This window comes from Panulirus ornatus, chromosome 65 (genome assembly GCF_036320965.1).
Source record: "Panulirus ornatus isolate Po-2019 chromosome 65, ASM3632096v1, whole genome shotgun sequence".
In the NCBI taxonomy this organism is placed as follows: Eukaryota; Metazoa; Arthropoda; class Malacostraca; order Decapoda; family Palinuridae; genus Panulirus; species Panulirus ornatus.
In genome coordinates this window covers 7,523,105-7,550,147 of record NC_092288.1, presented here as the reverse complement: position 1 = coordinate 7,550,147, position 27,043 = coordinate 7,523,105, and the positions used below count along the sequence as shown (strand labels likewise).

The 27,043-nt window shown below is 37.2% G+C and overlaps 2 protein-coding genes across 3 annotated transcripts in view; both read left to right on the top strand.

Annotated features, from left to right (window-relative positions):
- The first annotated feature begins 733 nt into the window (after positions 1-733).
- Positions 734-16,352, top strand: YME1L (ATP-dependent zinc metalloprotease YME1L). The gene is made up of 15 exons (XM_071658067.1): positions 734-925; positions 2,087-2,224; positions 2,580-2,742; positions 3,796-3,954; positions 5,317-5,481; positions 6,115-6,291; positions 6,782-6,876; positions 7,169-7,412; positions 7,785-8,020; positions 8,562-8,679; positions 9,934-10,044; positions 10,162-10,313; positions 10,475-10,621; positions 11,123-11,287; positions 14,151-16,352. Exons 1-15 carry the CDS (start codon positions 890-892, stop codon positions 14,295-14,297), a joined length of 2,253 nt encoding a protein of 750 aa, XP_071514168.1. The 5' UTR covers positions 734-889; the 3' UTR covers positions 14,298-16,352.
- A 3,048-nt stretch (positions 16,353-19,400) lies between these two features.
- The window catches only part of Vti1a (Vesicle transport through interaction with t-SNAREs 1a), a 30,608-nt gene continuing 22,965 nt past the window's right edge, over positions 19,401-27,043 (top strand). For both annotated transcript variants that reach the window (XM_071658112.1, XM_071658111.1), the window contains exons 1-2: positions 19,401-19,560; positions 20,526-20,584. In XM_071658112.1, the coding sequence (XP_071514213.1) occupies positions 19,467-19,560; positions 20,526-20,584 (153 nt within the window). In that variant the 5' untranslated portion in view covers positions 19,401-19,466. The remainder of the gene's footprint in view (positions 19,561-20,525; positions 20,585-27,043) is intronic.

Sequence of the window (27,043 nt, the reverse complement as noted above, 5' to 3'; positions counted from 1 at the left end):
ACTCATATCCTGCGATAGTATGAACTACTTTGATTTTGTATAAGTTCACAATACCAATTTAGCATACACGCGAATTTAAGTGAATGTGTGCACCAGACGCATGGAACAGCTAGCGAACGAGCAATAGAAAATACGGTTAAACTGTGTTTTTGTGGTATTGTCCTATGAGATGGAATGCTACAAAATTGAAAGTTCTGTATGCCAAAATGAGAAGGATTAGGCAGAACAGTAAATCGTTAAACCGTGCTCAAGTGGTGGTCGTCATCGTGTCCGTTTTACTGTTCTTACTTATCCCAGTCTCATGTTATTCTTACAAGAAATATTTATTCCGTTAACTTTTCTTTATCATATCCCGGAGAGTTTAGTTTTTCAGTTGGTCGTCTGGTCCCGCCATCGGCCAAAAAGCCTCCAGTCCTTAAGGAAAACTTGAACCCCGAATTAGAAATCAGATTCTCGGTCAGACATCACAAATGATTTTACCGTTTTCTCCATGAAAAAAATAAACGGATGGATATATACGTATATTTATTTATTTGTATATATAGATATAAATAATTATATATATATATAATATATATACTGTCACATAGTCTGTGACATATCTAGGGAAAGCATCAGCTAAGTATATAAGCTCAATGAATATATTGTGTAAAGAAACCATTATGGTGGACCTGACCGGCAGCCATGATGTAACACGTGAGGCGCAACGCGAGGCTCACGTATTCCATTGTTTACAATCAGTCGTGACGAGACTGCGGCAGTGTTGCCCATCACTGTGCTCTTCTGGAAGACTTGTCTTATAGATTTTCGTAGGGAGGAGAGAGAGAGATAAAAAAAAAAAAGAGTGAGAATTATTCATCTGAGAGAGAAGAACTCATCCCATTGAAATATGTTTAGCACATCCAGCAGTGTCCTGCACAACCAGGTAAGGTTTGATGGCTGAGGTTGATGTAATTGTCTAGTTTTACGTAACTTTACCAATAGGGGGAAAAAGATACTTTGTTATAGGGTTTTAGAATGAAGGAGAGAATATGGCTTTAGTGTGATGACTATTTATGTTGTAATTGTAAATTTGATGAGATTTCGTAATGGTGGTCTTGTTCCATTTCCAGAGGGTGACACTTCTGAAATGATCCATATAAATTATAGTAAAACAGTATCTAGCTTAATTTGGTGATTTACCAATTTAGCTTTACACAGCTATAAGCTATAGACATTGAAGTATTTTGTGTTGCAAATAATAATGAAATATGTTAGTAGAGCAAAATTTTTTTTTTAGATTGTTTAGAATGTGAATGTTAAAGCTTAAACACAATTTATTGTGGTATTATTTTGATAACTTCCATCATAGTGCAATTAGGAGTTAAATGAACATTTTACTAGCATTTCCATAAAGACAGTTAGCAGCCATATAGAGGTCTGAAAATTGTCGGGATCAAGATATGCCCACAAAAACTAGCATGCATTTTTTTTTTCTTATTCCAGACATTGCTTGTGTAAGGTCATATAATGAATCCTGGCTTTTTAAGATTTAACAATGCAGTCTTGGTTTTAGAGAAATGTCTAGTGAGATTTTTTGGAGTTTTTGTTAACACTTGGAGGAATTGTGAGATGGATTTTTTCCTCTGATTGTAGAAATATAAGTTTAGTAAAGGTGGGCAAAGCTTGAAATTATAGATGTTATTAGTTTGAATATTATTAAGAATATGATTTTTCTAAGTTTTCACCACCAACACTGTGGTTGAGGGAGTTTCACAAGTGAATAAAGCACCAATTATGCTTATTCTTTGTTTTTTGTAAACTTGAAAGAATTCAAAATTAGAAATTTCAAAAAGAAAACTAATCAGAGAGTTTAAGAACAAAGTGCACATACAATTGAGCACACTCTCCCACGTAAATTTGGAGAATGGGCTACATGAGTGTAAAACTCCCCGTGAAATGCAAATGGTAGTGGTAGATCACACTCTCCTTGATTAAGTGCTCATACTGTTATAGTACAGTGTAGTTAATGACAGTAGTTTTCATTCTTTTGCATATGTTTGATATCACTTGGGGGTCATTGATGTGTTATTATTATTTTTTACAGGTTGTATTGCCACTGTCATGCATTGTGTCCCAGTATTCTGGTGTGAGAGGGGGTCAACAAAAGGCAAAGAATGTAAAGCAGAGCGCAGGTCACACTGCCATTACAGTTGACATTATGTGCTCTAATCATTTTGCGGAGGTATGACGTATGAACTACTTACCACATCTTTCCATATATATATATATATATATATATATATATATATATATATATTTATAAATGTAGATATGTTAGTGCTGTGTGCCCCTTGGCTTAATAATACTTCCATGATTCGTGCAGATTAATTCTCATTAGGCTAATATGTGCTGGCTGTCCTGTATTACTGTGTTTATTTATTTATTTTTTCATTTGTATATTGGCATAAATTGGAATTGGAACTTGTATGTATCACTGACCATTTCTATTTTGCAAAAATTGGAATGCTGCATTGGAACTGAATTTATTTTAATTAAAATTTCAGATAGCTGAAAGTAAGTAAGCAATATCTTTTCAGATTGTACAAAAGTTGGGAGAGTCTGGCTTGAAGGAAGTTAGTAAGTTGGTAACACCACAGATGTTACGTCATGTCGCTCTTCATGGCCCAAAGGTGAAACCACTCAATTCATTAAGTGTGGCGAAAGAACACCATTATTCACAGTTTTCAGCCCTTATTAGAGGTTAGTGTTATTCTCTGTCATGAAGATAAGGATATATTGATGCCTATGATGTGCAATCAAAATTGAATAGAAATTTTCTAATGGTAGTAATTTTTGATGGTAGCAAACCAGCAGATTATCAAAGACTCCATTATTTCAAGTTCTTTTGTAATTGAGGCATAAGTTCAATATTTGTTTTTAAGCATGTTTTGAGGTTTCATTCTTTCAGAACTTTCTCCATCAGATACTTCCATTCCTCACATCATACTTTTTTCCTCTGTTATCAGCTGGTAAAGATTAGAAAAAGCAGATATGTGAAACAGTCTATGGTGTACTGTTGTTTACCTTGTAAAAAAAAAAAAAAAAAAAAAAAAAAAAGGAATGACTCACAGAAAGAGAAGAAAGGAAGGGTAAAGGAAAAGAGGGGAACAGTGTGGGATGATAAGTAAGATTCATTTGTCAGATGAGTCAGACATCCTACTATCATGTTTTATTTTTAAATGTATTGTAGTAGTTGATAACTCTACTGTTGAACCAAAAATGTCACAACTTTGTTGATGACATTTTGGTATATTTAGTACTTTTTCATAATAGTACAGTTTATTGGATATATTGCTGCTCTGCACCATTAGGCTAATTTTAACTGCCACCACTTTTGGGTTCACACTCATGATTTGCATGTTTTAAAAAGCTGCATGGCCTGGAGTGAGTCAGTAGAATATGTATGAAAAAAAAGATAATGAAAAGTTTTCAAATCTTGCTATGGTACTTTGTTTTGAAAAGACACAAAGCAACACCAGCGATCCTGAAACATCATGAAATGATGGTTGTAAGATCAATCTGGGATTCACTTTGCTTTCCTAATTCATGATGATATATTTATATGCAGTTGTTCTGAATTTATGTACATGCATTTGTTTATTATAATTTTATGATCACCATGTGTACGTAGGCCATCCATGTCCTTGTAGGGAAACTTAGTATTTAATGAATTTATTTAAGTATGAAATATTCAGTTTCCGAGAGATTATTAACAAATATTATACCTTACTGAATTGTTCTTGATCATTTCAGATGTTAAACAAGATTGGCATGTGTCTCATATATCAGCTAACACTTTTATTGAAAATAAACATTCGGGTCCCCGTTCACCATCTTTCTCAGGAGATCAACGACTTGAGCCCCTATTCAATATTACCAAGAAACTTTTATCACATAGACATCTGACTGCAAGTGAGTTTGAGTATAAGTATATGAATTTGTTGATAGCTTTAATAGTGATGTTTTATGGATGTTAGTCATGGTCCAAATACACAAGAGAAAGGAAGAGGTGGGACATACTGGAATGAAATGCCTAAGGACATCATGTAGTCTGAGGTGGATCTTTGTATCAGAAGTGGATGGAGAAAGTGGGATGGGGGAATGAGATTGAAGAATGGAGTAAAGGAACCTTTGGGGTACTGGGGACTTGAACATTTATGAGAGTGAGCGTTTTACTCAGGATAAAGAATTGGGTCAGTGTGCTGTCACTGGGTTGAGCTAGGGCATATGTAGTCATGGTAAACCAGGGAATAATCATTGAGGCTTATCTGTGGATGATAAGCTCCAACTTCAGAACAATATACATGACAGCTAGAAGTGGTGATGTCTGCAAATGAGCCCATTGATCATGTTCTTATGCTACTTTGCTAAGGTGGGTTTCAGAAATGGATAACTTATACAATATATTTGAAATTTGAAGAGTAGGTACTGTAAGATATAAAGATTTGTTCTTAATAAGTCATTATAGAGGATAAAGCCTTTGAAGTGGGCTTCAGCATTTTTCTCTTGATTATAACTTGAAATTTCTCAATGTAATTTTGTTAAAACTTAAAATGCAATAATTGTGGCTCCATTATATAGGCAGTTAAGTTGAAAACAAAGAAAATTAGATACATTTTGGAGTTGCTAATCCTCCCTATTGTTAGTATTACATAAAAGTTTTAATTTTTTATATCATTCATCTGTGGCATGATATAGATTTTGATATTAGATGCAGTGTAACTAGCAGATAATCACAGAAGAAAGCCTAGAAGAGAAGCTAAGTGCATCTACAGAAATAAAGCTGTGTCTTTGTAAATCTTTAGTTTATAATCATAGTGAAACAAAAATGAATGAAAGTGCACCATAAACAACAAAATTTTAACAATTTAGAGGTTTAGCAACTTACATGTTACATAAGAATGAGGGCTAAAATCCTTATTACACACATAAACAAGTTTGGGAGAGACTTTAACTGAGGGTGTTTTAATGTTCAAAGCTTCTGAGGATTAGAAAATATTGAGAAAAAGGTAACGCTTTTTAGAAGTTAACACTTTCTCATTTTGGTAGATTTTTTTTTGTTTAGATGATAACAGTGATAACAGCCTTTGAAGTGGTTATGTACAACACATAGTAGATGATTGATTGGTCATGAAGTTAGAGTAGTATAGCTGAAGGTACAAGGTGAAGAGTTACCAGTAAAATAAGGTTACTTGGCTGTCAGAGGATTTTTATTTTCTTTTATGCCCATTCTTCTCTTGTATCCTTAGTTGAGTGTCTTTGATCAATTTTCAGGTGTTATGCCTTGTCGTGGATTCAAAACCCAACAGTCAATTGAACGTGAAGCTCTTAGACAAACGACAGTTACTGACAGGTTGCGAGATGGTCTGAAATCTAGACAGCGGTCTGTAGCTAGTAGATCAGTAATGCAGGAGGCTGAAAACAACCCAAAACTGAAAGGTGAGTAACTGAATTGTGAATAAGTCTTGCATGTAAAGCACTATTGGAATAGAACGAGAAATATTTGTTGGGGTTATGGATCTACTTACCTCCCTATGAGTTCTTGCTATAATATTTTGCCAAAGTAGTGCTTACCACATTTTTTCTTAGTGAATTATAATGATTCTCTCGGTCACTAATGTTCAAGATGGATGACATGGATGGAATAATGGGTAGGTAATAGGTATGGTATCCTAAGTGAAAATGACATGGTAGAAGGGTATCTAGAATGTGTGCATTAATGGATATGAGTAGTTCAGATACATACTTTTGATGCAAGGATGTCTATAGATGCTTAGTATATGTAGGGATGATGGGGTATACATGAGCATGATGGATAGATATCTTTGTGTTTATTTTGATTAATTGAAACTAGTATAGAGTAGGAAAAGGAACAGTTTTCGAGGTAGAGAGGAGGGTGGGTTGTTCATGGTAAAGGTGGGTCTTTGGCAGGGATGTATGGTGTGACTGTGGCAGTTCAATCTGTTTATGAATGGGGCTGTAAGGTGATACATAATATCCAAAAGTATTTAGCAATGCTCCTGATTGTATTTACGTTATTGATTTTATGTTTTTCCATTCCATATTTTAAAGGTTTGATGTCTGAAGAAAACTCAGAAGATGGTCGCAGAGCCCTAAAAGTGGCTTTTGCAGAAGGTTATCTGGCAGCTGATCCCCAGAAGCAACAGTCAAGAGCAATGAGGTGGATACGAAATTTTCAGCAAGTTCTGGCTGTAGTGGTATTCATAGCTATACTATTCTCTCTCATGGGTAAGAGCAGTTTATATTCATAGCTTGGTATTGCCTTAAATATAGTAACCCTTTCAGTTATATAGTTCAGCTCTTGAAAAACTGCCATGTAGTTGCTTACATCTAATACTATAAAAATGTGCTGAAGAAATGATGAGTGAATTTTTCTGTTTGGACTTAAGGGTAAGTGGACAGATATATTAGATATTGTAAGAAGAGAGAGGTTAGAAATTAAGATAACAATCTTATGATGTAAAAAAAAATGGTTTATAGAAGAAGGAAAGCTACTTAGGATCTTGTAAATCATGAGGCTTGATTTATTAGTGAAATTTTTCACTAATGTTCACATGTGTGAGCTACACTGGTGCCAGGATTCATGGAAAGGATACTGTGTATAACCTCAAAGTGGAATTCTACCCAGTTATTTGATTTGTACCCCTTAATTCTAATGTGTTACCCATCAAACTGATTTATACTCATATTTTTGTACTGTTGCTTTACTTTTTCACAGGTGGCATGGGTGGGTCTATGTTCAGGATGCATGTTGGAAATGGTAATGAGGTACACCCAGAAGAAATTACAGTTTCATTTGAGGATGTAAAAGGGGTAAGTGAGGTTTTCTTAAACTTATGTCATCTGTGTTTACCATGTCTTTTCGTTTTGTATCATTTGTCCTCCATTCTTATTCATTTAAAGTACATCTTTATATCTGTTTAAACAAGTTTCTTGCTTAATTTCATGCTATGTCCCCTGTTTGTCCTAGCCCAACAACTTTTGAATGTGAACTTTCTACACCATAGAGGCCCATTTGTCTGTGTGTCTGTCTCTCATTATCACATTTTGGCCACATTCCTATTGAGTCTGCTTTGCATTTGATATTATTGTTTATACTCAACAGGTTGATGAAGCTAAACAGGAACTTCAAGAGATTGTGGAATTCTTAAGAAATCCAGATAAGTTCACTGCCTTGGGTGCTGAGCTGCCAAAGGGTGTACTCTTGGTTGGTCCACCAGGTACTGGGAAAACACTTCTTGCTCGGGCTGTTGCAGGAGAGGCTGGTGTGCCTTTCTTCCATGCTGCTGGGCCAGAGTTTGATGAAATATTGGTTGGACAGGGTGCTCGGAGAGTACGTGACCTATTCCGTAAGTCTCATTTTTCTATACCTAATTTTGCTTTCGCACATCATTATCAGAAACAAACATTTACCTCATTTTCATACATCCACTCTCTAGGTGTGATATATACTATGCTGTAACCATAGCAAGAATAAGATTAATCTAAATAGAAGGGAGCAAAGGGTGTGTGTCACAGGAGCCTCATCATATTAGTTTGAGGTGGAATGCAGCTGGTTGGAGCACATGAGGAAATCCCAGAAGAGCCAACTTATTTAAAGAAAGCTGTATTATCTTCAATTGATTCATGGGTAGAATTTAAGAGTTTCATGTCATGAAAATATTTTATTCCCTTCTGAATTCTTTTATAATTGCTAACATTTGTTAACTCTCATATTTTAGGAGCAGCCAAGATGCGAGCCCCTTGTGTGATTTTCATTGATGAGATAGATTCTGTTGGTGCTAAACGCTCCAACTCCGTATTACATCCATATGCGAATCAGACAATCAACCAGTTGTTGGCAGAGATGGATGGCTTTCATAAGAATGAAGGTGTCATCGTCTTAGGTGCTACCAACCGTCGGGATGATCTTGACAAAGCTCTGTTACGACCTGGAAGATTTGATGTTGAAGTCCAGGTTAGTTTCTCTTTGTATTCATGTCCCAATATAACCATTTTATAGAACATCAAATAATTTCTTTTATCTAATATTATATTTGTTGTTATTGAGAATTTGAATGGTATATATAATTGATAATAATGCTAACTTGTTGAAGATTGAGAAATTATTAGGGAAGAGATTGTAATTAGGTTAACATAATTTTAGAGGAAAGTAAGCAGTCCTTGCTGTAAAACTTAAATATAAAGTTTACTACAGTTTCAAAAGGAAACATAACTGAATAATTTTTACCAGATCAAAAGAAAACTTTAGTTAACTAAAGATTAATCATTGCTCAGAATATGTAACTTGTACTATAGAGAAAAGAGGTTAGCAACAGGCCTGAAGATTGTGACCAAGTAGGCTAGAATGCATGAGCTCTGGGGATTATAAACATCTCTAAAGACCAATAAGAAGACAAGTAAATGATTAAATAGGAAAAGATTGTTTCAAGGAAGTTTCTGAAAATTGTTTCATTGTCACCATACATTCATCTTTCCATTCTTTTTATTCATTACAGGTACCAATCCCAGACCTTGCTGGAAGGAAAGAGATTTTTGAGTACTACTTAGGTAAAATAAAGATGGGAGATGATGTAGATAAAACTGTACTCTCTCGAGGGACAACAGGTTTTACTGGTATGTGTTTAATGGAACTGTGTGTAATATAAAACCAGAACATTGATGCCATTTTCAATAATGAACTAACATTGTAATGATGACCATTTATGAGAAATACTTGAAGAAAGACAGTGAATTGCACTTGTTTATGGATCTGGAGAAAGTGTTTGATGGAGATACCTTGTAGAGAGTGTTACGAATGTATTAGGTAAAAAGAAGGCTACTAAATGCAGCAAGGTCCCCCCCAGGGTGGATAAAACTGCAGGTTTGAAAAGAATGTAAAGATCTCTCATAGCACACAATGATGATGTGAAAAATATGAACTTATTGGAATTACTACAGTTACTGAGATTATACTCTCTTGAATGCCGATGGGAAAGGTTTACTGTATCATTATTTACACTTAGAAAATTCTGGAAGGCATTGTTCAAAACTTATACTAAAAAATTTTTCTTTATTGCCATGACTGGCTTAGAAGAATGTAAAATGTGATGCCTAAATCATAGGGTGTAATTACCAGAAATGAAATGTCTTGAACATATTGGGCCCATGAGTATTCACAGGGCTTGTAGCCATCAGAAACACAATGAGGTATACAATAGAGAGTTTTAAGAAAGTCCTGGATAATTATTTACTGAGCACACTTGATTAGTCAGGCTGTGGTAGTTATGTAGGCTTACTGGCCATGGCCCTTAACAGCTTGATTAATCGGCAACCCAACTCGCATCTTGGACTCAACCTGAGCTGTTGGGATGGAAGACCTCTGAAGTCAGCTAAGTTAACTCCTGGTAAACACAAGCCCCATCACCTAAGATCTAGGCCTGCAACATCCTCCCTTGCTTTCTATGCGTAGACCAGCAACATGAGGGTTGGCTTATGATCCTTTTTCTTTTTTTTGTACAGTGAAGCTGTGGAATTCTTTTTGTCTTTCCCTCTTTATGATTTTTAAAGAGTTAGATTTACAGACATATGAGGAGACCAAATTTATCCTTGCTGCAGTTTTTTCCTACACCTTCAGTTTAACCTTTCATTCCAGATGGCCAGTACTGGTACTTGTTTTTGCCCATGTCATGACACTAAGTTAGAAAAATAAAGAAAGGGAAGGGGACTGTGTATCAATAATTGTTTAAAATACATGCATTTGATCAACCCTCTTTAAATGGGAATGAAGTAATGGATAAGAGACATATGAATGGATATAAAATGATGGGATGATAAATAGATATAGAGCCCACTTTAGTTTTAGTGAGTAATGAAAGTGTTTGTTTTTAGGTGCCGACATCAAGAATGTGACCAATCAAGCAGCGCTAAGGGCAGCAGCTGATCAGGTCGATTCAGTTTCCATGAAACACCTTGAAGCAGCCAGAGATAAGGTTCTTATGGGTAAGTTTAACGTTCTGCAGCATCCTGCCTGTATTTATAGAATGAATTAACAATGAAATGAAAATTATTCTTTTGTTTTTTTATTGAATGATTTTATTCATTAACATTACTTTTCAGGGCCTGAAAAGAAATCTCGCATCCCAGATGAAGAGGCAAACCTAGTGACTGCCTACCATGAAGGTGGACATACCCTGGTGGCTTATTATACCAAGGATTCCCAGTCCCTTCACAAAGTTACCATCATCCCACGAGGCCCATCACTGGGACATGTTAGTATCTATATAAAGGAACTTTTTATTCTTATGAGCATTGGGTATTTTTGCATTTAATATGTTTAATCTTTGAACTGCACTGTTCATATGAGATGAATCTCCCCAGTGTGGAAAAAACACTATACAAAATATTTATTTAATTATTATTCCTCTTATAGACTGCTTATATCCCAGCAAAAGAGCAGTACCACATGACTCGAAGCCAGATGTTAGCCACTATGGATTCACTAATGGGTGGTCGAGCAGCAGAAGAATTAATCTTTGGCAATGATCTTCTGACATCTGGTTCTTCTTCTGACCTCAAGGTAATGTATTTCATGTATGGTACAGTCATCATCTAGACTTGTTGCCAGGATATTGGTTGCCTACCAACCAACTACTGCCTACATGGATTCTTAATGCAATTCCTTTTGATAATGATTTATGCTCATTGTATAGTTAATTTAAATTATGATTTAAGCTGCTTTGCTAGTCTGGTGATGCTTTAATCATATAGTCTTTTAGTTTCTCTTGTGTTGTTTGGTACCTTAACCTACTGAACATGTCATCTGTTGTCAAAAGTAAGACTTGAACAAGAGTTCTAAACACCTTTTCACATCACCCTACCTTGGCTCAGGAGTCTCTTAAGAGTCATGAATGTAGATTTCATATGTAAATAGAAGTTGTACAATAGAGAATGTTCAAGTGAAGGGATCCCACAAGTGTAAAATGCCCTCCTCCATGCTGTAAATATAGGTGATTACAATTTTATTAATGTAGCCTTATGTCAAAGCACAATACTTATTATAGTGTTTCATGTCTAACAGCAAGCAACTAGCATTGCCACTCACATGGTGAAGGATTTAGGCATGAGTGATCGTGTGGGACTCAGAACCTTTGAAGATAATACAGGCCAGTTGATTAACACTGGTGACTCACTTGGACAGTCGACCAAAGAAGCCATTGATATGGAGATTAAGAGATTATTACAGGTAAGGAGGTTTTCACCTTACACATTTAAGTTTGGCAATATACCTTGCTAAATGTGTGTTTACCATTACATTTATTTTGGGGAACTATTTTGGAGGTAAAAAAGTGTGTTAGAAGTCAGTGGTATTCATTTTAAGAAATTATTGAATATAAGATTTTTTTTATAGGTTAAAGTTTTGTTTTAAGATTTGTTGATTTGATATTAACCATTGCATTTGTTTTTCAGAAAAACAGTCATTTAAGGAGGTATACATTTATAGAAATGATTTCTTGGGATATGAAAAAAAAATAGATATGGGTTGCTTGTACAGTAATGTTAAGAAATAGATTAGATTAATGAAAGATGGACAAGGGTTATAGACGAAAAACAAATTCAAATGGTGCAGATGTAGTGGGAAGATGGTGAAAAGTTAAAGCGAAACAGAAGTTGGTAGGATGTAGAGAAAGTGTATGGCTGGATAGCAAATTGAGTGTTTGCAAGATAATTAGTTGAAAGTGGTGACTCTCCAACTCTATAAAGATTAAAGGGAATGAAATAAGATGTAAAAATTATAAGAAAATGCCTTCTTACCACAGACGGTAATATGTATGGTAAGAGTATGACACCGTGTGAAAATGATCATGAAATCTTGTATGGGTAGGGAAGAATTAGAACTTTGAGGAAGCAAAGGTGCGTAACTTGGAAATTGAATTGAGAAAGATTATTGCATGTTCATTGATTTTGCAGAGAAAGCTGCTTATGCATAAGACCAGTGGTGTCTTCAGATGGGAGAATATGTTAGGCTTGTGCAATGCTATCATACTTTTTTAATGACTCACTCGATACTTAAGCGAATACTTCACGATGGTTGTAGTTGTCAAAGTGTGTTACAGGTACATCCTGGTATCAGACAAGGAACGTCTTACAGTTTTATGCTTGTAATACTGTTTTTTTTTTTTAACCTCATGAGGCTATGAGATGGGTTGATGGTTTTGGGAAAGTTTATATTAGGTTGATTAGTGAGAAAATAGAAGTATTGATAGTTAGTTTGGAGGAATGTACATACACTAGAGTTCAGTAATAGGAAAGCATAAGTTGGATGCCAAGTAGTACAGTGGAGTTGGACATCCCTAAATGGCTTTATTTAACAGAAATTTGTTCAGTGAGAAATGTGGAGGAAGACTTCTGTAGCTCTTTTGCTACATAGTGATTTTCATGATATGTCCAAAAAGGTCAAATTAGCCACCAAAAAATGAAATAATTGAGTTGACATTTCCTTTGACTCTTTCATTGTCAGTAGGAGATAATTTTACTAAATTAAGCAGTACTGAATCTTGAAATCCATACTAAATCAAGAAAACTTATTTACATCAAAAAACTCTGAAAATATGAGAAAAATTGGTCTCCTATAAATATCTGGGAAGCCAAAATGTACAATTCTTTGCAAATAGATGTAAAGTTTACAGATATCTGTTTGATGCTAAAGTGTGTTGAATAACCTTTAGCTTTTAGTATTTTACAAATTCCACACTATCAAAATCAGTCACTTAATCATTTATCATACTTTTCACTCATGTAATCAAATAGTTCCCATGTCTCCATGGTTGTTTAATTTGTTTATGGATGGGGTTGTTAGGGAGGTAAATGCAAGAGTTTTGGAAAGAGGGGCAAGTATGAAGTCTGTTAGGGATGAGAGAGCTTGGGAAGTGAGTCAGTTGTTGTTCGCTGATGATACAGCGCTGGTGGCTGATTCATGTGAGAAACTGCAGAAGCTGGTGACTGAGTTTGGTAAAGTGTGTGGAAGAAGAAAGTTAAGAGTAAATGTGAATAAGAGCAAGGTTATTAGGTACAGTAGGGTTGAGGGTCAAGTCAATTGGGAGGTGAGTTTGAATGGAGAAAAACTGGAGGAAGTGAAGTGTTTTAGATATCTGGGAGTGGATCTGGCAGCGGATGGAACCATGGAAGCAGAAGTGGATCATAGGGTGGGGGAGGGGGCGAAAATTCTGGGGGCCTTGAAGAATGTGTGGAAGTCGAGAACATTATCTCGGAAAGCAAAAATGGGTATGTTTGAAGGAATAGTGGTTCCAACAATGTTGTATGGTTGCGAGGCGTGGGCTATGGATAGAGTTGTGCGCAGGAGGATGGATGTGCTGGAAATGAGATGTTTGAGGACAATGTGTGGTGTGAGGTGGTTTGATCGAGTGAGTAACGTAAGGGTAAGAGAGATGTGTGGAAATAAAAAGAGCGTGGTTGAGAGAGCAGAAGAGGGTGTTTTGAAGTGGTTTGGGCACATGGAGAGAATGAGTGAGGAAAGATTGACCAAGAGGATATATGTGTCGGAGGTGGAGGGAACGAGGAGAAGAGGGAGACCAAATTGGAGGTGGAAAGATGGAGTGAAAAAGATTTTGTGTGATCGGGGCCTGAACATGCAGGAGGGTGAAAGGAGGGCAAGGAATAGAGTGAATTGGAGCGATGTGGTATACCAGGGTTGACGTGCTGTCAGTGGATTGAATCAAGGCATGTGAAGCGTCTGGGGTAAACCATGGAAAGCTGTGTAGGTATGTATACTTGCGTGTGTGGACGTATGTATATACATGTGTATGGGGGGGGGTTGGGCCATTTCTTTCGTCTGTTTCCTTGCGCTACCTCGCAAACGCGGGAGACAGCGACAAAGTATAATATATATAATATATATATTGAACAATATTCTTATCTTTTGCCCCTGATTTACATTGATTCTATTTCTGATTTTTCCTTTTATAGATTACAGTAGGCTTTACTCTTATATTCCATATCCTTTTTCGCATTTAGAAATGTTGGTCCCCTTATATTTATGCATCATTAGATGTACACACAGTTTAGTAGTATTATCTTTTGTTTTGCAGGAATCGTATGAACGGGCAAAAGCCATTTTGAAATCTCACTCAAGGGAACACAAGGCATTAGCTGATGCTCTGATGAAGTATGAAACTTTAGATGCTGATGATATCAAAGCCATATTGGATGGAAGACCAGTTGCCAAGGACTTGTAGTGGGAAAATATGCCTTGTTGTAATTTTCATATTGCTATTTACCATGTATAGAAGCACAGATCTGTTTTGAAATGTGTTTCATTTACAGTGGATTGATATTATGTATGACTGAATGGGAAGATGTTAGGGTCTTGTCTTTCAATCCATTGATGATTTCTAGGGCTGATTTTACTCATAGTAGTTTCAAATTCCATAGTAACTTTCAGAGATTGATTGTTATCATTTTTTTATCAAGTATTTCTTCCCCTTACTTTGCCTTTATCCTCTCTTTATATGCTCCAATTTCTTTCTTTCAAGTGTATACATCCTAATCATTCATTACTCTTCATGTGTATTCTCATAGCTGTAAAATACATTTTATTGCAGTTGCTTTAAGTAATCCTTTGATAAACTGTCCTCTTTAAGAAAATGTTAGCAAATGGTATGTATGTTACTGTTGAATTTACAATTATGGAGATGGTTTTCTTCTCTTTCTCTTGGCAGGGCTTTGCATGTTTTATCCTGCTTTGATACAGGTGATAACATACATAAGACGAAGAAAGAAATGGAGTGTTCATTTATTACTACAGTAAAAGACAAGAAATCATGAGATGTACTTATATTTTTGATAGCTTCCAGTGCTTTCATATATTCAGAATATTAGTCTGCATTGGTTGAATAGGTCATATGTACATTTTATTCTATAGATATAATTTACATTGAATTAGTTATCTTAAGCACATAAAGACTTAATGTTATTTTTTCTTGCCATTTCACTTCATTGTTTGCCTTCAAACTTATTGACTTTTCATTTTAACAGCAGACTATATATTGGTATCCAACCAGTCTTTGGGAATAATTTAATGATGGAGAATCCACCAGATGTCTGAGACGAGCATACTCGCAAATTGGATTTCCAAAAATAAAAACTTTCGTTTTTATGTAAAGTAATTCCTGCTTTACATTTTTCTGAGATGGCATGGGCAACTGAATGCTTTAATCATGTTCATTGCATTTACACTATACTGAGTAGAAAGAGAGGGGAGGGTAGAGATAGGCATGTTTGAAGGTATAGTAGTCCCAATGGTGTTGTGTAAATGCAAGGCATGGGCTGTATATTTGAATGTATTGACGATGAATATTTTGGAAATGAAATATTTGAGGATAATATGAGGTGTGAGGAGGGTTGATTAAGACATTAGAAGAGAGGTATGTTAATAAGAGTATGGTTGAGAGAGCTGAAGAGGGTGTGCTGAAAAGGTTTAGACATGTTGAGAGAATGAGTGAGGAGAGGTTACCAAAGATGCAAATGTATTGGAAGTGGAGGGGACAAGAAGGGGTAGACTACATTGGAGATGGAAGGACTGGGTGGAAAAGGTTTAGAGTGCTTGGAGTCTGACCATGCAGGAGGGTGGGAGGCATGCGTAGGACAGAGTATACAGAGGGCACCTGGAGAAGCCACAGAAATGTCTGTGGTGCCTGGTTGTGGATAGGGGTCTGTGGTTTCAGTGTATTACACATGGATGTGGGTGAATGAGGCTTTATTTCGTCCATTGCTAACATGTGAAACGGCAAATGATTATGAAAAAGAAGATATATCTACTTTTGTTACAGGGCTCCTCCAGTAAGATGTTACACAGTGATTTTAACTTCAAAGCACTCATTTGTAAACTCAGATCAAAAAGCCCAATCACAGGACTTTTTTATCTGAAGGGCCTCCTGCAGCCTTTAGGCTGTGCTACTTCTAGTAGCAAAATGACGGACTCCTCTTGAGTGAGAAGTTCCTTGATGAGACTACTACTTTTTGTCAGCAGACAGTGGTACAACATTGCTGGTGTCTTTTCACTCATTTCATAACCACAAGAAGGCTGAATACAGTAATACAGAAATTATGCAGTATTATGCAGGGAACCCAAAAGACTGAAAAGGTGCAATATTTTTATTCATAATTTTTCATATTTCAGTGTATAAAGTCCATATCTAGGAAAATGGTATATTATTTACCAACTCATTTATTGAAAATTTTCATTACATGTTATACATCAAATTTTTTTCATAAAAAACAATGAATATGAAGTTGTATGTTATTTACCTTCTGTGTCTTGGGGCTGGGATATTACTTAATTAGAATATGGAAAGATCTGTGGGGCCTGGTTGTGGATAGTGAGCTGTGGTTTTGGTGCATTATACATGACAGCTAGAGAAAGGATGTGAGCAGATGAGGCCTTTCTTTGTCTATTCTTGGCATTATTTTGCTAGCTTGGTAAACAGCCATCAGGTATGGGGAGGAGCTTTTGTATCAAAGCAAAACTTTATCCTTAAACGCTCAGTTGTCTGGTCTTGACATTATCCAGCTAAGGCAGTAAATGTTTTAGAAAGTGGCTTGAGGAACTTCACTTGAGAATACAGGCTATAAGTGTAAAAAATGTAGGTAATCAATTACATTTTTAACTAAATGCTTGGATACCTCTTCCTGGTTGGGTATTTCATGGACAGTGCATTGGAGATGAATTTTTGTCAGATTTCCAGTCCATAAACAAACAACTGAGCATTTTAATGTAAATGGCAAGGATATTTCTCATCGAATTTCTAACACTTGAAGAATATGAAAAGAAATTATATAGATTTCTCTTATTACTGAAGCTAATTGGAAGATATTATTCTTTCTCATGCCACCCGAGGAGAGACAATTTTTATGAGGGAAGTATTACTGAAGGCTGCCTTCAGACCCAGGAATGACAGCCAAAGGAATACACCTTTCAACTCCCTCTTCTTGATTTCCCTTTTCACACCTATTGGCTAGAGAGATGTCAATGTCAAACTGTAAATCTCAACCCCAAATTAGTGTCATCAAATGCCAAAGGTAAATGTGTGGAACAGAGATATCAAATGCACATACAGCAGTAATTAACTTAAAAACTGTGAAGGGAAAACCATATCCAATGACCAAAATCTACATCACATTTAAATGAAACAGCTTAACCTATTCATACACCCAAAAGTAGGTTTTTCAGATGTAAACAGAACTAACAAGATATTTCTATCTAAAGCATTAAAGAACTTGGTTCCAGTGGATTATTACCTGCTCACTGGTCACCACCTTCTTCTCCAAGCAAAAGAAGAAAGTATTTCTATCAACATAGGTTATGGATCAATTAAAAACTCCAAACAACATGACTAAAACACTGATAAGTAAATAGAAAAATGGCATTCCTATCTTTACACTTAACCATAAAACCAACTCTTTGATGAAGTCCATACCTCCCCCACCTCCTCATTCCTATACTTGAAGCACTTCCAAAACTAACCAACAATATCCTTTATAAAAGAAAACAAACATACCCGTGAAACACTTGAAAATCCAGTCCCAAATCAACCACATCGCTGAATAGGAGACACAAAAGCCACATCAAATCCATTATATAATTGCTGACCTGTGAAACTTAAATGAACTCTTACCAACGGCCCTGACAACATTCCAAATTCCCACCTCAAACACTTTGACCTTGGATTAATCCAAGCTCTCAAAGACGTCTTCAATTTCTTTTATAACAATAAATTCCCAAATATCCGAAAGATTGCCCACATCACCCATCCCCAACCCCTTTCAGCCACCAAACTACCCCTCCTTCAGCTGCCCTATTCATTATTCATTATCCAGACTTTTCAAATGCCGTTAAATAACAGAATCATGCAAAATATCCACTCTCACCTACACAACATTCAACACAAAACTCACATAAGAACATCTACCAGTACCCTCCTGTAAGATATTAATGGCAATAGAGATCAAGAAAACATTTGACACACTTTCTCATCCGTTTGTCACGGCAACGGGCTATTGGCGCAAAATTCATTCGGTTCCGTTTTCGACACATTGCGGTCTGGTGGTCTTTCTTTTCACGCCTATTGTACATCACTATCATTATATAACTCCAAGGACCCTTCACCAGAGGTTCCTGTGCTTTTAAGAATACGTTACAATCAGTATTAAGGAAAGGATGGACTCCTTTTGCGTGAGGCGTTCTTGCTCGACATTGGACACCCATGATACAACCTCATTGACGATGCTCCAAGAGTCCTTTCTCTCATAATATAGCTTCTGCAGTACCAGGTAGATGATGAGTGTGTGCTGAAATTGTAAGGCAATTGAGTCACAGGTGTTCTGAGTCTTCTTTATGGTAATTGAATCTTAGGCATGAAGGGCCATGGGATATATTGAAACGGGTTTTATGGCACTGTAGGTGATGGGTGATGTGCGGGAGTGACACAAAATCTCAAGAAAAATATAATTTTGCTTTGGGTTTTATCAATGACGCTTGGTTGGTTTTGTAGGCCTTAAGCCTATTAGATACCAGGGTCGTTTAAGGCCGTCAATATTCACGAAACGATTTTTTAACCCTTTTTCAGTTGTTAAGTCTGAAGACCGCAAGCACCCTGACCTTGTATAAGGGCTATTGACAGTAGACCTGGCAATTGGCTATAGTCTATAAGAGAGGGATTATCATAGAACTTTACAGTGAACTTATTTGACCTTGTATAAGGGCCTATGACGGTCGACCTGGCAATTGGCTGTAGTCTTATAAGAGAGGGGATTATCATAGAACTTTACAGTGAACTTATTTGCACATAAAGTATACACATATATTGATTTCTGATGTGGTCCACATATGACTCAAATTAACTGATGGCACAGAATAAAGAATAGTAATGAGATAGTTTAAAAATATGATGGAGGAACTAAGGTATAGAAGCGAATGATTTCATGAAAGTTAAAGACATTAAAGAGCTGAGCAAATTTCTTCCACATGCGGAAAAATTAGAGATCAGTTATATAGACATTATATACATATATACATTCTTTTTTTGATTTGACCGTTCTTCGGAATTAGACTTCATCTGACATGAATTTAAGAGGTGTTGACGTAGTATCTTTATTCAGAATGTTTACACAGGAGAGACAGGTTTTTTTAAATGAGAAAGTGACTCAGAATCTAATGATTTTTTGAGATACCGGAGAATGCAGCTTTACTTCGCAGTATCAGAGAAGTAAAATACAAAAATTCTCATGTATTTAGACGAGGATAAACGAAACATGAATATGATAGACTGCGATAGTGGTTTCCATGTCACATGGTGAAGGGTTTGGACGTCCGGGTGGAGTTGGCAACAGTTGTCACGTAAACAAACATGGGAGAACTCTTGCCAGAGTTTGAACAGCAGTTTGCCACGGTTGCTGCTGATATTACTGCTAAAATATGTCTGATTTCTTCTAGAGAGGGAGGTAAGAGAATGAAATAGGAGTTGTATGTGATTCTGTAATATAGTGAGTGGGTTCTTCCATATTAAGAGTGGTGTTGGGATGCTCCACGTATGCTTGTCCATGTCGAATGAGTTTGCTCAGGTGCTACCTATTGCCTGGTCCTGGTAGGCCTAAACAACAGAATCCTTTACAAATTCCAGGAGGATTTTCAGTACGGGTGATTAATTACACTTGTGGGAAAACTGGTAGACTAATGAAACTCATATTTAAGCAGTTCTGCGTTAGGGTGGTTAGATTAGGTAAGACTTATGGATGCAGCATCACAGGGTATGGTGATAATTAATTTATTATGTACGAGGAGGATGTTTTACACTCGTGGGGCTTCATCTCCAGTGGGAAGTGTGATGATTACCTATATGTACTGTACGACGAGGGACTTTTACACTCGCCTCCATCCTTAGACTTATGTATGCTGTTTCTTGTATTATCGGGTTGGAGCCTGTGAATCAAAAGGATAAGAATGCATGAGGGAATTAACTTAATTCAAACATAAACATAATTATTCAACTGGGTCTCGTAAAGAAATGCAGTCTTTTTTTCACTAATCATTCTGCAATCCTCTTGGAACTCACCTAGAGTGGTATTTTTTTTTTTAGAAAATGAGTACATGTGTTCTGGTTAAAAGATTTTAAAGAAATTAGTACCAGTGGATTCCTTACACTTTGTAGAGTTGAAAGAGAATGTTTCTTTATCTGTAGCTCCCTTAAGGGAAACTCCCATAGAGTGGGTAAGGCTTTGAAGTAAAGCTCCCAGAATAATCATGTCTGCTTAGCCATCACAGATATTCAATGCTTACATAACATATATGATGATAATGATAATATTTAGAATACTAATAATGATAAATGATTTTCATAATAATGATGATAGAAATAATAATAGTGAAATGATAATATTTATAGTGTTTATATGTTTTTACTTTCTAGCTGAACGGAAAGCACTGATTCAAGATGTGGAGAAGCTGGTTGAGGAATCTAAAGAATTGGTAAGTTTAAATTATATTTTATGAAGAAAATAAAAGTCACAGTTCACCCTACTGCCCTTTTAGTTTCCACCTCTTTTCAGTAAAGAGATTAGGTGAAGAACTGTTACTCAGTAGAACCTGTGAAAACCTAATTGAAATTTTTTCTAATTTTTGGTGTAACAGTCAAAATACACTACTGTCACTTGTGTTTGTTCAGACCTGCCTCTTGGGAAGAAGGTGCGCCAGGAGTGGTTGCATTTATTAGAATAAAAACAAAAACACGCATAGTGAAGAAAATATGGTTGTAAACATGTAAATTGAACAAAAACTTAATTTTTTTTTTTTTTTTGCTTTGTTGTTGTCTCCCGCGTTTGCGAGGTAGCGCAAGGAAACATACGAAAGAAATGGCCCAACCCACCCCCATACACAATGTATATACATACACGTCCACACACGCAAATATACATACCCATACATCTCAATGTACACATATTTATACACACACAGACACATACATATATACACATGCACACAATTCACACTGTCTGCCTTTATTCATTCCCATCGCCACCTCCCCACACATGGAATACCATCCCCCTCCCCCCCTCATGTGTGCGAGGTAGCACTAGGAAAAGACAACAAAGGCCCCATTCGTTCACACTCAGTCTCTAGCTGTCCTGCAATAATGCCCGAAACCACAGCTTCCTTTCCACATCCAGGCCCCACACAACTTTCCATGGTTTACCCCAGACGTTTCACATGCCCTGATTCAATCCATTGACAGCACGTCAACCCCGGTATACCACATCGATCCAATTCACTCTATTCCTTGCCCGCCTTTCACCCTCCTGCATGTTCAGGCCCCGATCACACAAAATCTTTTTCACTCCATCTTTCCACCTCCAATTTGGTCTCCCACTTCGCCTCGTTCCCTCCACCTCCGACACATATATCCTCTTGGTCAATCTTTCCTCACTCTTTCTCTCCATGTGCCCAAACCATTTCAAAACACCCTCTTCTGCTCTCTCAACCACGCTCTTTTTATTTCCACACATCTCTCTTACCCTTACATTACTTACTCGATCAAACCACCTCACACCACACATTGTCCTCAAACATCTCATTTCCAGCACATCCACCCTCCTGCGCACAACTCTATCCATAGCCCACGCCTCGCAACCATACAACATTGTTGGAACCACTATTTCTTCAAACATACCCATTTTTGCTTTCCAAGATAATGTTCTCGACTTCCACACATTCTTCAAGGCTCCCAGGATTTTCGCCCCCTCCCCCACCCTATGATTCACTTCCGCTTCCATGGTTCCATCCACTGCCAGATCCACTCCCAGATATCTAAAACACTTTATTTCCTCCAGTTTTTCTCCATTCAAACTTACCTCCCAATTGACTTGACCCTCAACCCTACTGTACCTAATAACCTTGCTCTTATTCACATTTACTCTTAACTTTCTTCTTTCACACACTTTACCAAACTCAGTCACCAGCTTCTGCAGTTTCTCATGTGAAGCAGCCACCAGGGCTGTATCATCAGCGAACAACAACTGACTCACTTCCCAAGCTCTCTCATTCCCAACAGACTTCATACTTGCCCCTCTTTCCAAAACTCTTGCATTCACCTCCCTAACAACCCCATCCATAAACAAATTAAACAACCGTGGAGACATCACACACCCCTGCCGCAAACCTACATTCACTGAGAACCAATCACTTTCCTCTCTTCCTACACGTACACATGCCTTATATCCTCGATAAAAACTTTTCACTGCTTCTAACAACTTGCCTCCCACACCATATATTCTTAATACCTTCCACAGAGCATCTCTATCAACTCTATCATATGCCTTCTCCAGATCCATAAATGCTACATACAAATCCATTTGCTTTTCTAAGTATTTCTCACATACATTCTTCAAAGCAAACACCTGATCCACACATCCTCTACCACTTCTGAGACCACACTGCTCTTCCCCAATCTGATGCTCTGTACATGCCTTCACCCTCTCAATCAATACCCTCCCATATAATTTACCAGGAATACTGAACAAACTTATACCTGTATATATGTATATGTATATATATATATATATATATATATATATATATATATTCTTTCTTTCTTTTAAACTATTCGCCATTTCCCGCATTAGCGAGGTAGCATTAAGAACAGAGGACTGGGCCTTTGAGGGAATACCCTCACCTGGCCCAATTCTCTGTTCCTTCTTTTGGAAAATTAAAAAAAAAACGAGAGGGGAGGATTTCCAGCCCCCCGCTCCCTCCCATTTTAGTCGCCTTCTACGACACGCAGGGAATACGTGGGAAGTATTCTTAATCCCCTATCCCCAGGGATAATATATATATATATATATATATATATATATATATATATATATATATATTTTTTATATATATATATATATATTATATATATATATATATATATATATATATATATATATATATATATATATATATATATATATTTATATATTTTTTTTTTTTTTTTTTTTCCAAAAGAAGGAACAGAGAATTCGGCCAGGTGAGGGTATTCCCTCAAAGGCCCAGTCCTCTGTTCTTAACGCTACCTCGCTAATGCGGGAAATGGCGAATAGTTTGAAAGAAGAAAAGAAATATATATATATATATATATATATATATATATATATATATATATATATATATATATATATATATATATATATATATTATCCCTGGGGATAGGGGTGAAAGAATACTTCCCATGCATTCCTCACGTGTCGTAGAAGGCGACTAGAGGGGACGGGAGCGGGGGGCCAGAAATCCTCCCCTCCTTGTAATTTTAACTTTCTAAAAAATGGGAAACAGGAGTCACGCAGGGAGTGCTCATCCTCCTCGTAGACTCAGATTGGGGTGTCTAAATGTGTGTGGATGTAACCAAGATGTGAAAAAGGGAGAGATAGGTAGTATGTTTGAGGAAAGGAACCTGGATGTTTTGGCTCTGAGTGAAACGAAGCTCAAGGGTAAAGGGGAAGAGTGGTTTGGGAATGTCTTAGGAGTAAAGTCAGGGGTTAGTGAGAGGACAAGAGCAAGGGAAGGAGTAGCAGTACTCCTGAAACAGGAGTTGTGGGAGTATGTGATAGAATGTAAGAAAGTAAATTCTCGATTAATATGGGTAAAACTGAAAGTTGATGGAGAGAGATGGGTGATTATTGGTGCATATGCACCTGGGCATGAGAAGAAAGATCATGAGAGGCAAGTGTTTTGGGAGCAGCTGAATGAGTGTGTTAGTGGTTTTGATGCATGAGGCTGGGTTATAGTGATGGATGATTTGAATGCAAAGGTGAGTAATGTGGCAGTTGAGGGAATAATTGGTATACATGGGGTGTTCAGTGTTGTAAATGGAAATGGTGAAGAGCTTGTAGATTTATGTGCTGAAAAAGGACTGGTGATTGGGAGTACCTGGTTTAAAAAGCGAGATATACATAAGTATACGTATGTAAGTAGGAGAGATGGCCAGAGAGCGTTATTGGATTACGTGTTAATTGACAGGCGTGCGAAAGAGAGACTTTTGGATGTTAATGTGCCTAGAGGTGCAACTGGAGGGATGTCTGATCATTATCTTGTGGAGGCTAAGGTGAAGGTTTGTATGGGTTTTAAGAAAAGAAGAGTGAATGTTGGGGTGAAGAGGGTGGTGAGAGTAAGTGAGCTTGGGAAGGAGACTTGTGTGAGGAAGTACCAGGAGAGACTGAGTACAGAATGGAAAAAGGTGAGAACAATGGAAGTAAGGGGAGTGGGGGAGGAATGGGATGTATTTAGGGAATCAGTGATGGATTGCGCAAAAGATGCTTGGGGCATGAGAAGCGTGGGAGGTGGGTTGATTAGAAAGGGTAGTGAGTGGTGGGATGAAGAAGTAAGATTATTAGTGAAAGAGAAGAGAGAGGCATTTGGATGATTTTTGCAGGGAAAAAATGCAATTGAGTGGGAGATGTATAAAAGAAAGAGACAGGAGGTCAAGAGAAAGATGCAAGAGGTGAAAAAGAGGGCAAATGAGAGTTGGGGTGAGAGAGTATCATTAGATTTTAAGGAGAATAAAAAGATGTTCTGGAAGGAGGTAAATAAAGTGCGTAAGACAAGGGAGCAAACGGGAACTTCAGTGAAGGGCACAGATGGGGAGGTGGTAACAAGTAGTGGTGATGTGAGAAGGAGATGGAGTGAGTATTTTGAAGGTTTGTTGAATGTGTTTGAAGATAGAGTGGCAGATATAGGGTGTTTTGGTCGAGGGGGTGTGCAAAGTGAGAGGGTTAGGGAAAATGATTTGGTGAACAGAGAAGAGGTAGTAAAAGCTTTGCGGAAGATGAAAGCCGGCAAGGCAGCAGGTTTGGATGGTATTGCAGTGGACTTTATTAAAAAGGGGGGTGACTGTATTGTTGACTGGTTGGTAAGGTTATTTAATGTATGTATGACTCATAGTGAGGTGCCTGAGGATTGGCGGAATGCGTGCATAGTGCCATTGTACAAAGGCAAAGGGGATAAGAGTGAGTGCTCAAATTACAGAGGTATAAGTTTGTTGAGTATTCCTGGTAAAAACTTAACATCAGCAAGAAGTCATCTTCTTATATTAAAAAAATGTGTAAGGTAAATCTTGGAAGTTAGGTGAGGTTTTCATAGGTTCTGTTGATTTCAACAAATGTTTCTTGGAGTTTTACAGAAAGTAAGCCCACATTTTACTTAAGCATCTCAGCTTTTTCCACAGGTGTCTTAAGTATTATCATCATAGGATTACTTTGTCATTGTCTCATCATTTCCCATTTATGGGTTTCTTCCAAGTCTATAAATTATTTCTGTGCTGCCCTGAAACTACATATCTACATGTTTATCTTTGCATGTATATTTTTAAACATTATTACCTTACCTCCACACCCTTCTGGCCCATAGTCATTTCTCCTATCTGTAGGACTCCCACAATGTTCAGGAAGCTGGCACCAGGCAGGACTACAGGTCATACAGTGTAGTGATGTGTGTGTGTTGAAGTGGTGATAGTGGAGGCCAGTTGAGCTGTAAATTTTTAGTGTCTTCGTGTGCTAGTAAATTCTTAGGCATTAAGAATCTTGAGGTGTTTTGAGTCAAATGTTTTTAGTGTTGTTGGGGTGGGTAATGTTCTGAACATAGGTGAGAAAGTGTAACTCCAACATGTGTGGGAAGTATGGTTTCAGGAGGGTTTATTTTTTGTGGAGTTGTGTTTAAAACTGAGTTGGGAGAGTAGTTGTCTGTGCTCTTTGGATTATTTTGTGTTTGTGTTTTGTCAGTGTTATGTTTGTTTGGGATAGGGAGAATTGAGAGTATAGTATGCTGAAGTGTGGAGCATGGATAAGCTTTTTATTCATGCTTGGGGGATGGTGGTTAGTTATGGAGTGGTTTAGATGGGAGGAGTCTAGTGCATTTACAAAGGATAGAGCACCAAACATGTTGGTTTGAGATGGGATTGGTTAGACATATGTTTCATTGTGTCGTTGTTAAGGGATTGTGATAATTAGGCAACTGGTGATTGTTCTGAGTTTTCTCATTTGTGTCATTTGCAGCTTTTTTATATCTGCTTTTGCAAGGGTGGATGACAAGGCTGGTAAGGCATAACCTGGAATGGAGTGGATGTTTTGTTTATAGAGGACATTAAGCGATATTTTTCAAATCTGGCACCAGTTAATGTTTTGAGAGCATTTAGTTTGTTGCTTTTTGTACTGATGTTTGTGTTAGGAGTGAATAACATGTGTTATCACCATGTTTCCTGTTTGTACTGTATGCTGTCTACATAAACCATGTCCTCAGGCATCTTATTCCAGTCATCCACCACTCTTATACTATAAAAGTACTTCTTTACAGTCCTGTCAGTGGACTGAACTAGGGCATGTGAAGTGTCTGGGGTAAACCATGGAAAGGTCTACGTGGACTGGATGTGGATTGGGAGCTGTGGTTTCTGTGCATTATGCATGACAGCTGGAGAATGGATGTGGATGGATGTGGCCTTTAGACAGCTGATCCTAGCACTACCTTACTAACACGGAAAATGACAATCAACTGTGAATATGGGGATAGGGTAGAAAGAATACTTCCCATGCATTCCCCATGTGTCGTAGAAGGTGACTAAAGGGGACGGGTGTGGGGGCTAGAAATCCTCCCCTCCTTGTAATTTAACTTTTTAAAAGGGGAAACAGAAGAAGGAGTCATGCGGGGAGTGCTCATCCTCCTCAAAGGCTCAGATTGGGGTGTCTAAATGTGTAGATGTAACCAAGATGAGAAAAAAAAGGAGAGATAGGTAGTTTTATGAGGAAAGGAACCTGGATGTTTTGGCTCTGAGTGAAACGAAGCTCAAGGATAAAGGGGAAGAGTGGTTTGGGAATGTTTTGGGAGTAATGTCGGGGTTGGTGAGAGGACAAGAGCAAAGGAAGGAGTAGCACTACACCTGAAACAGGAGTAATGGGAGTA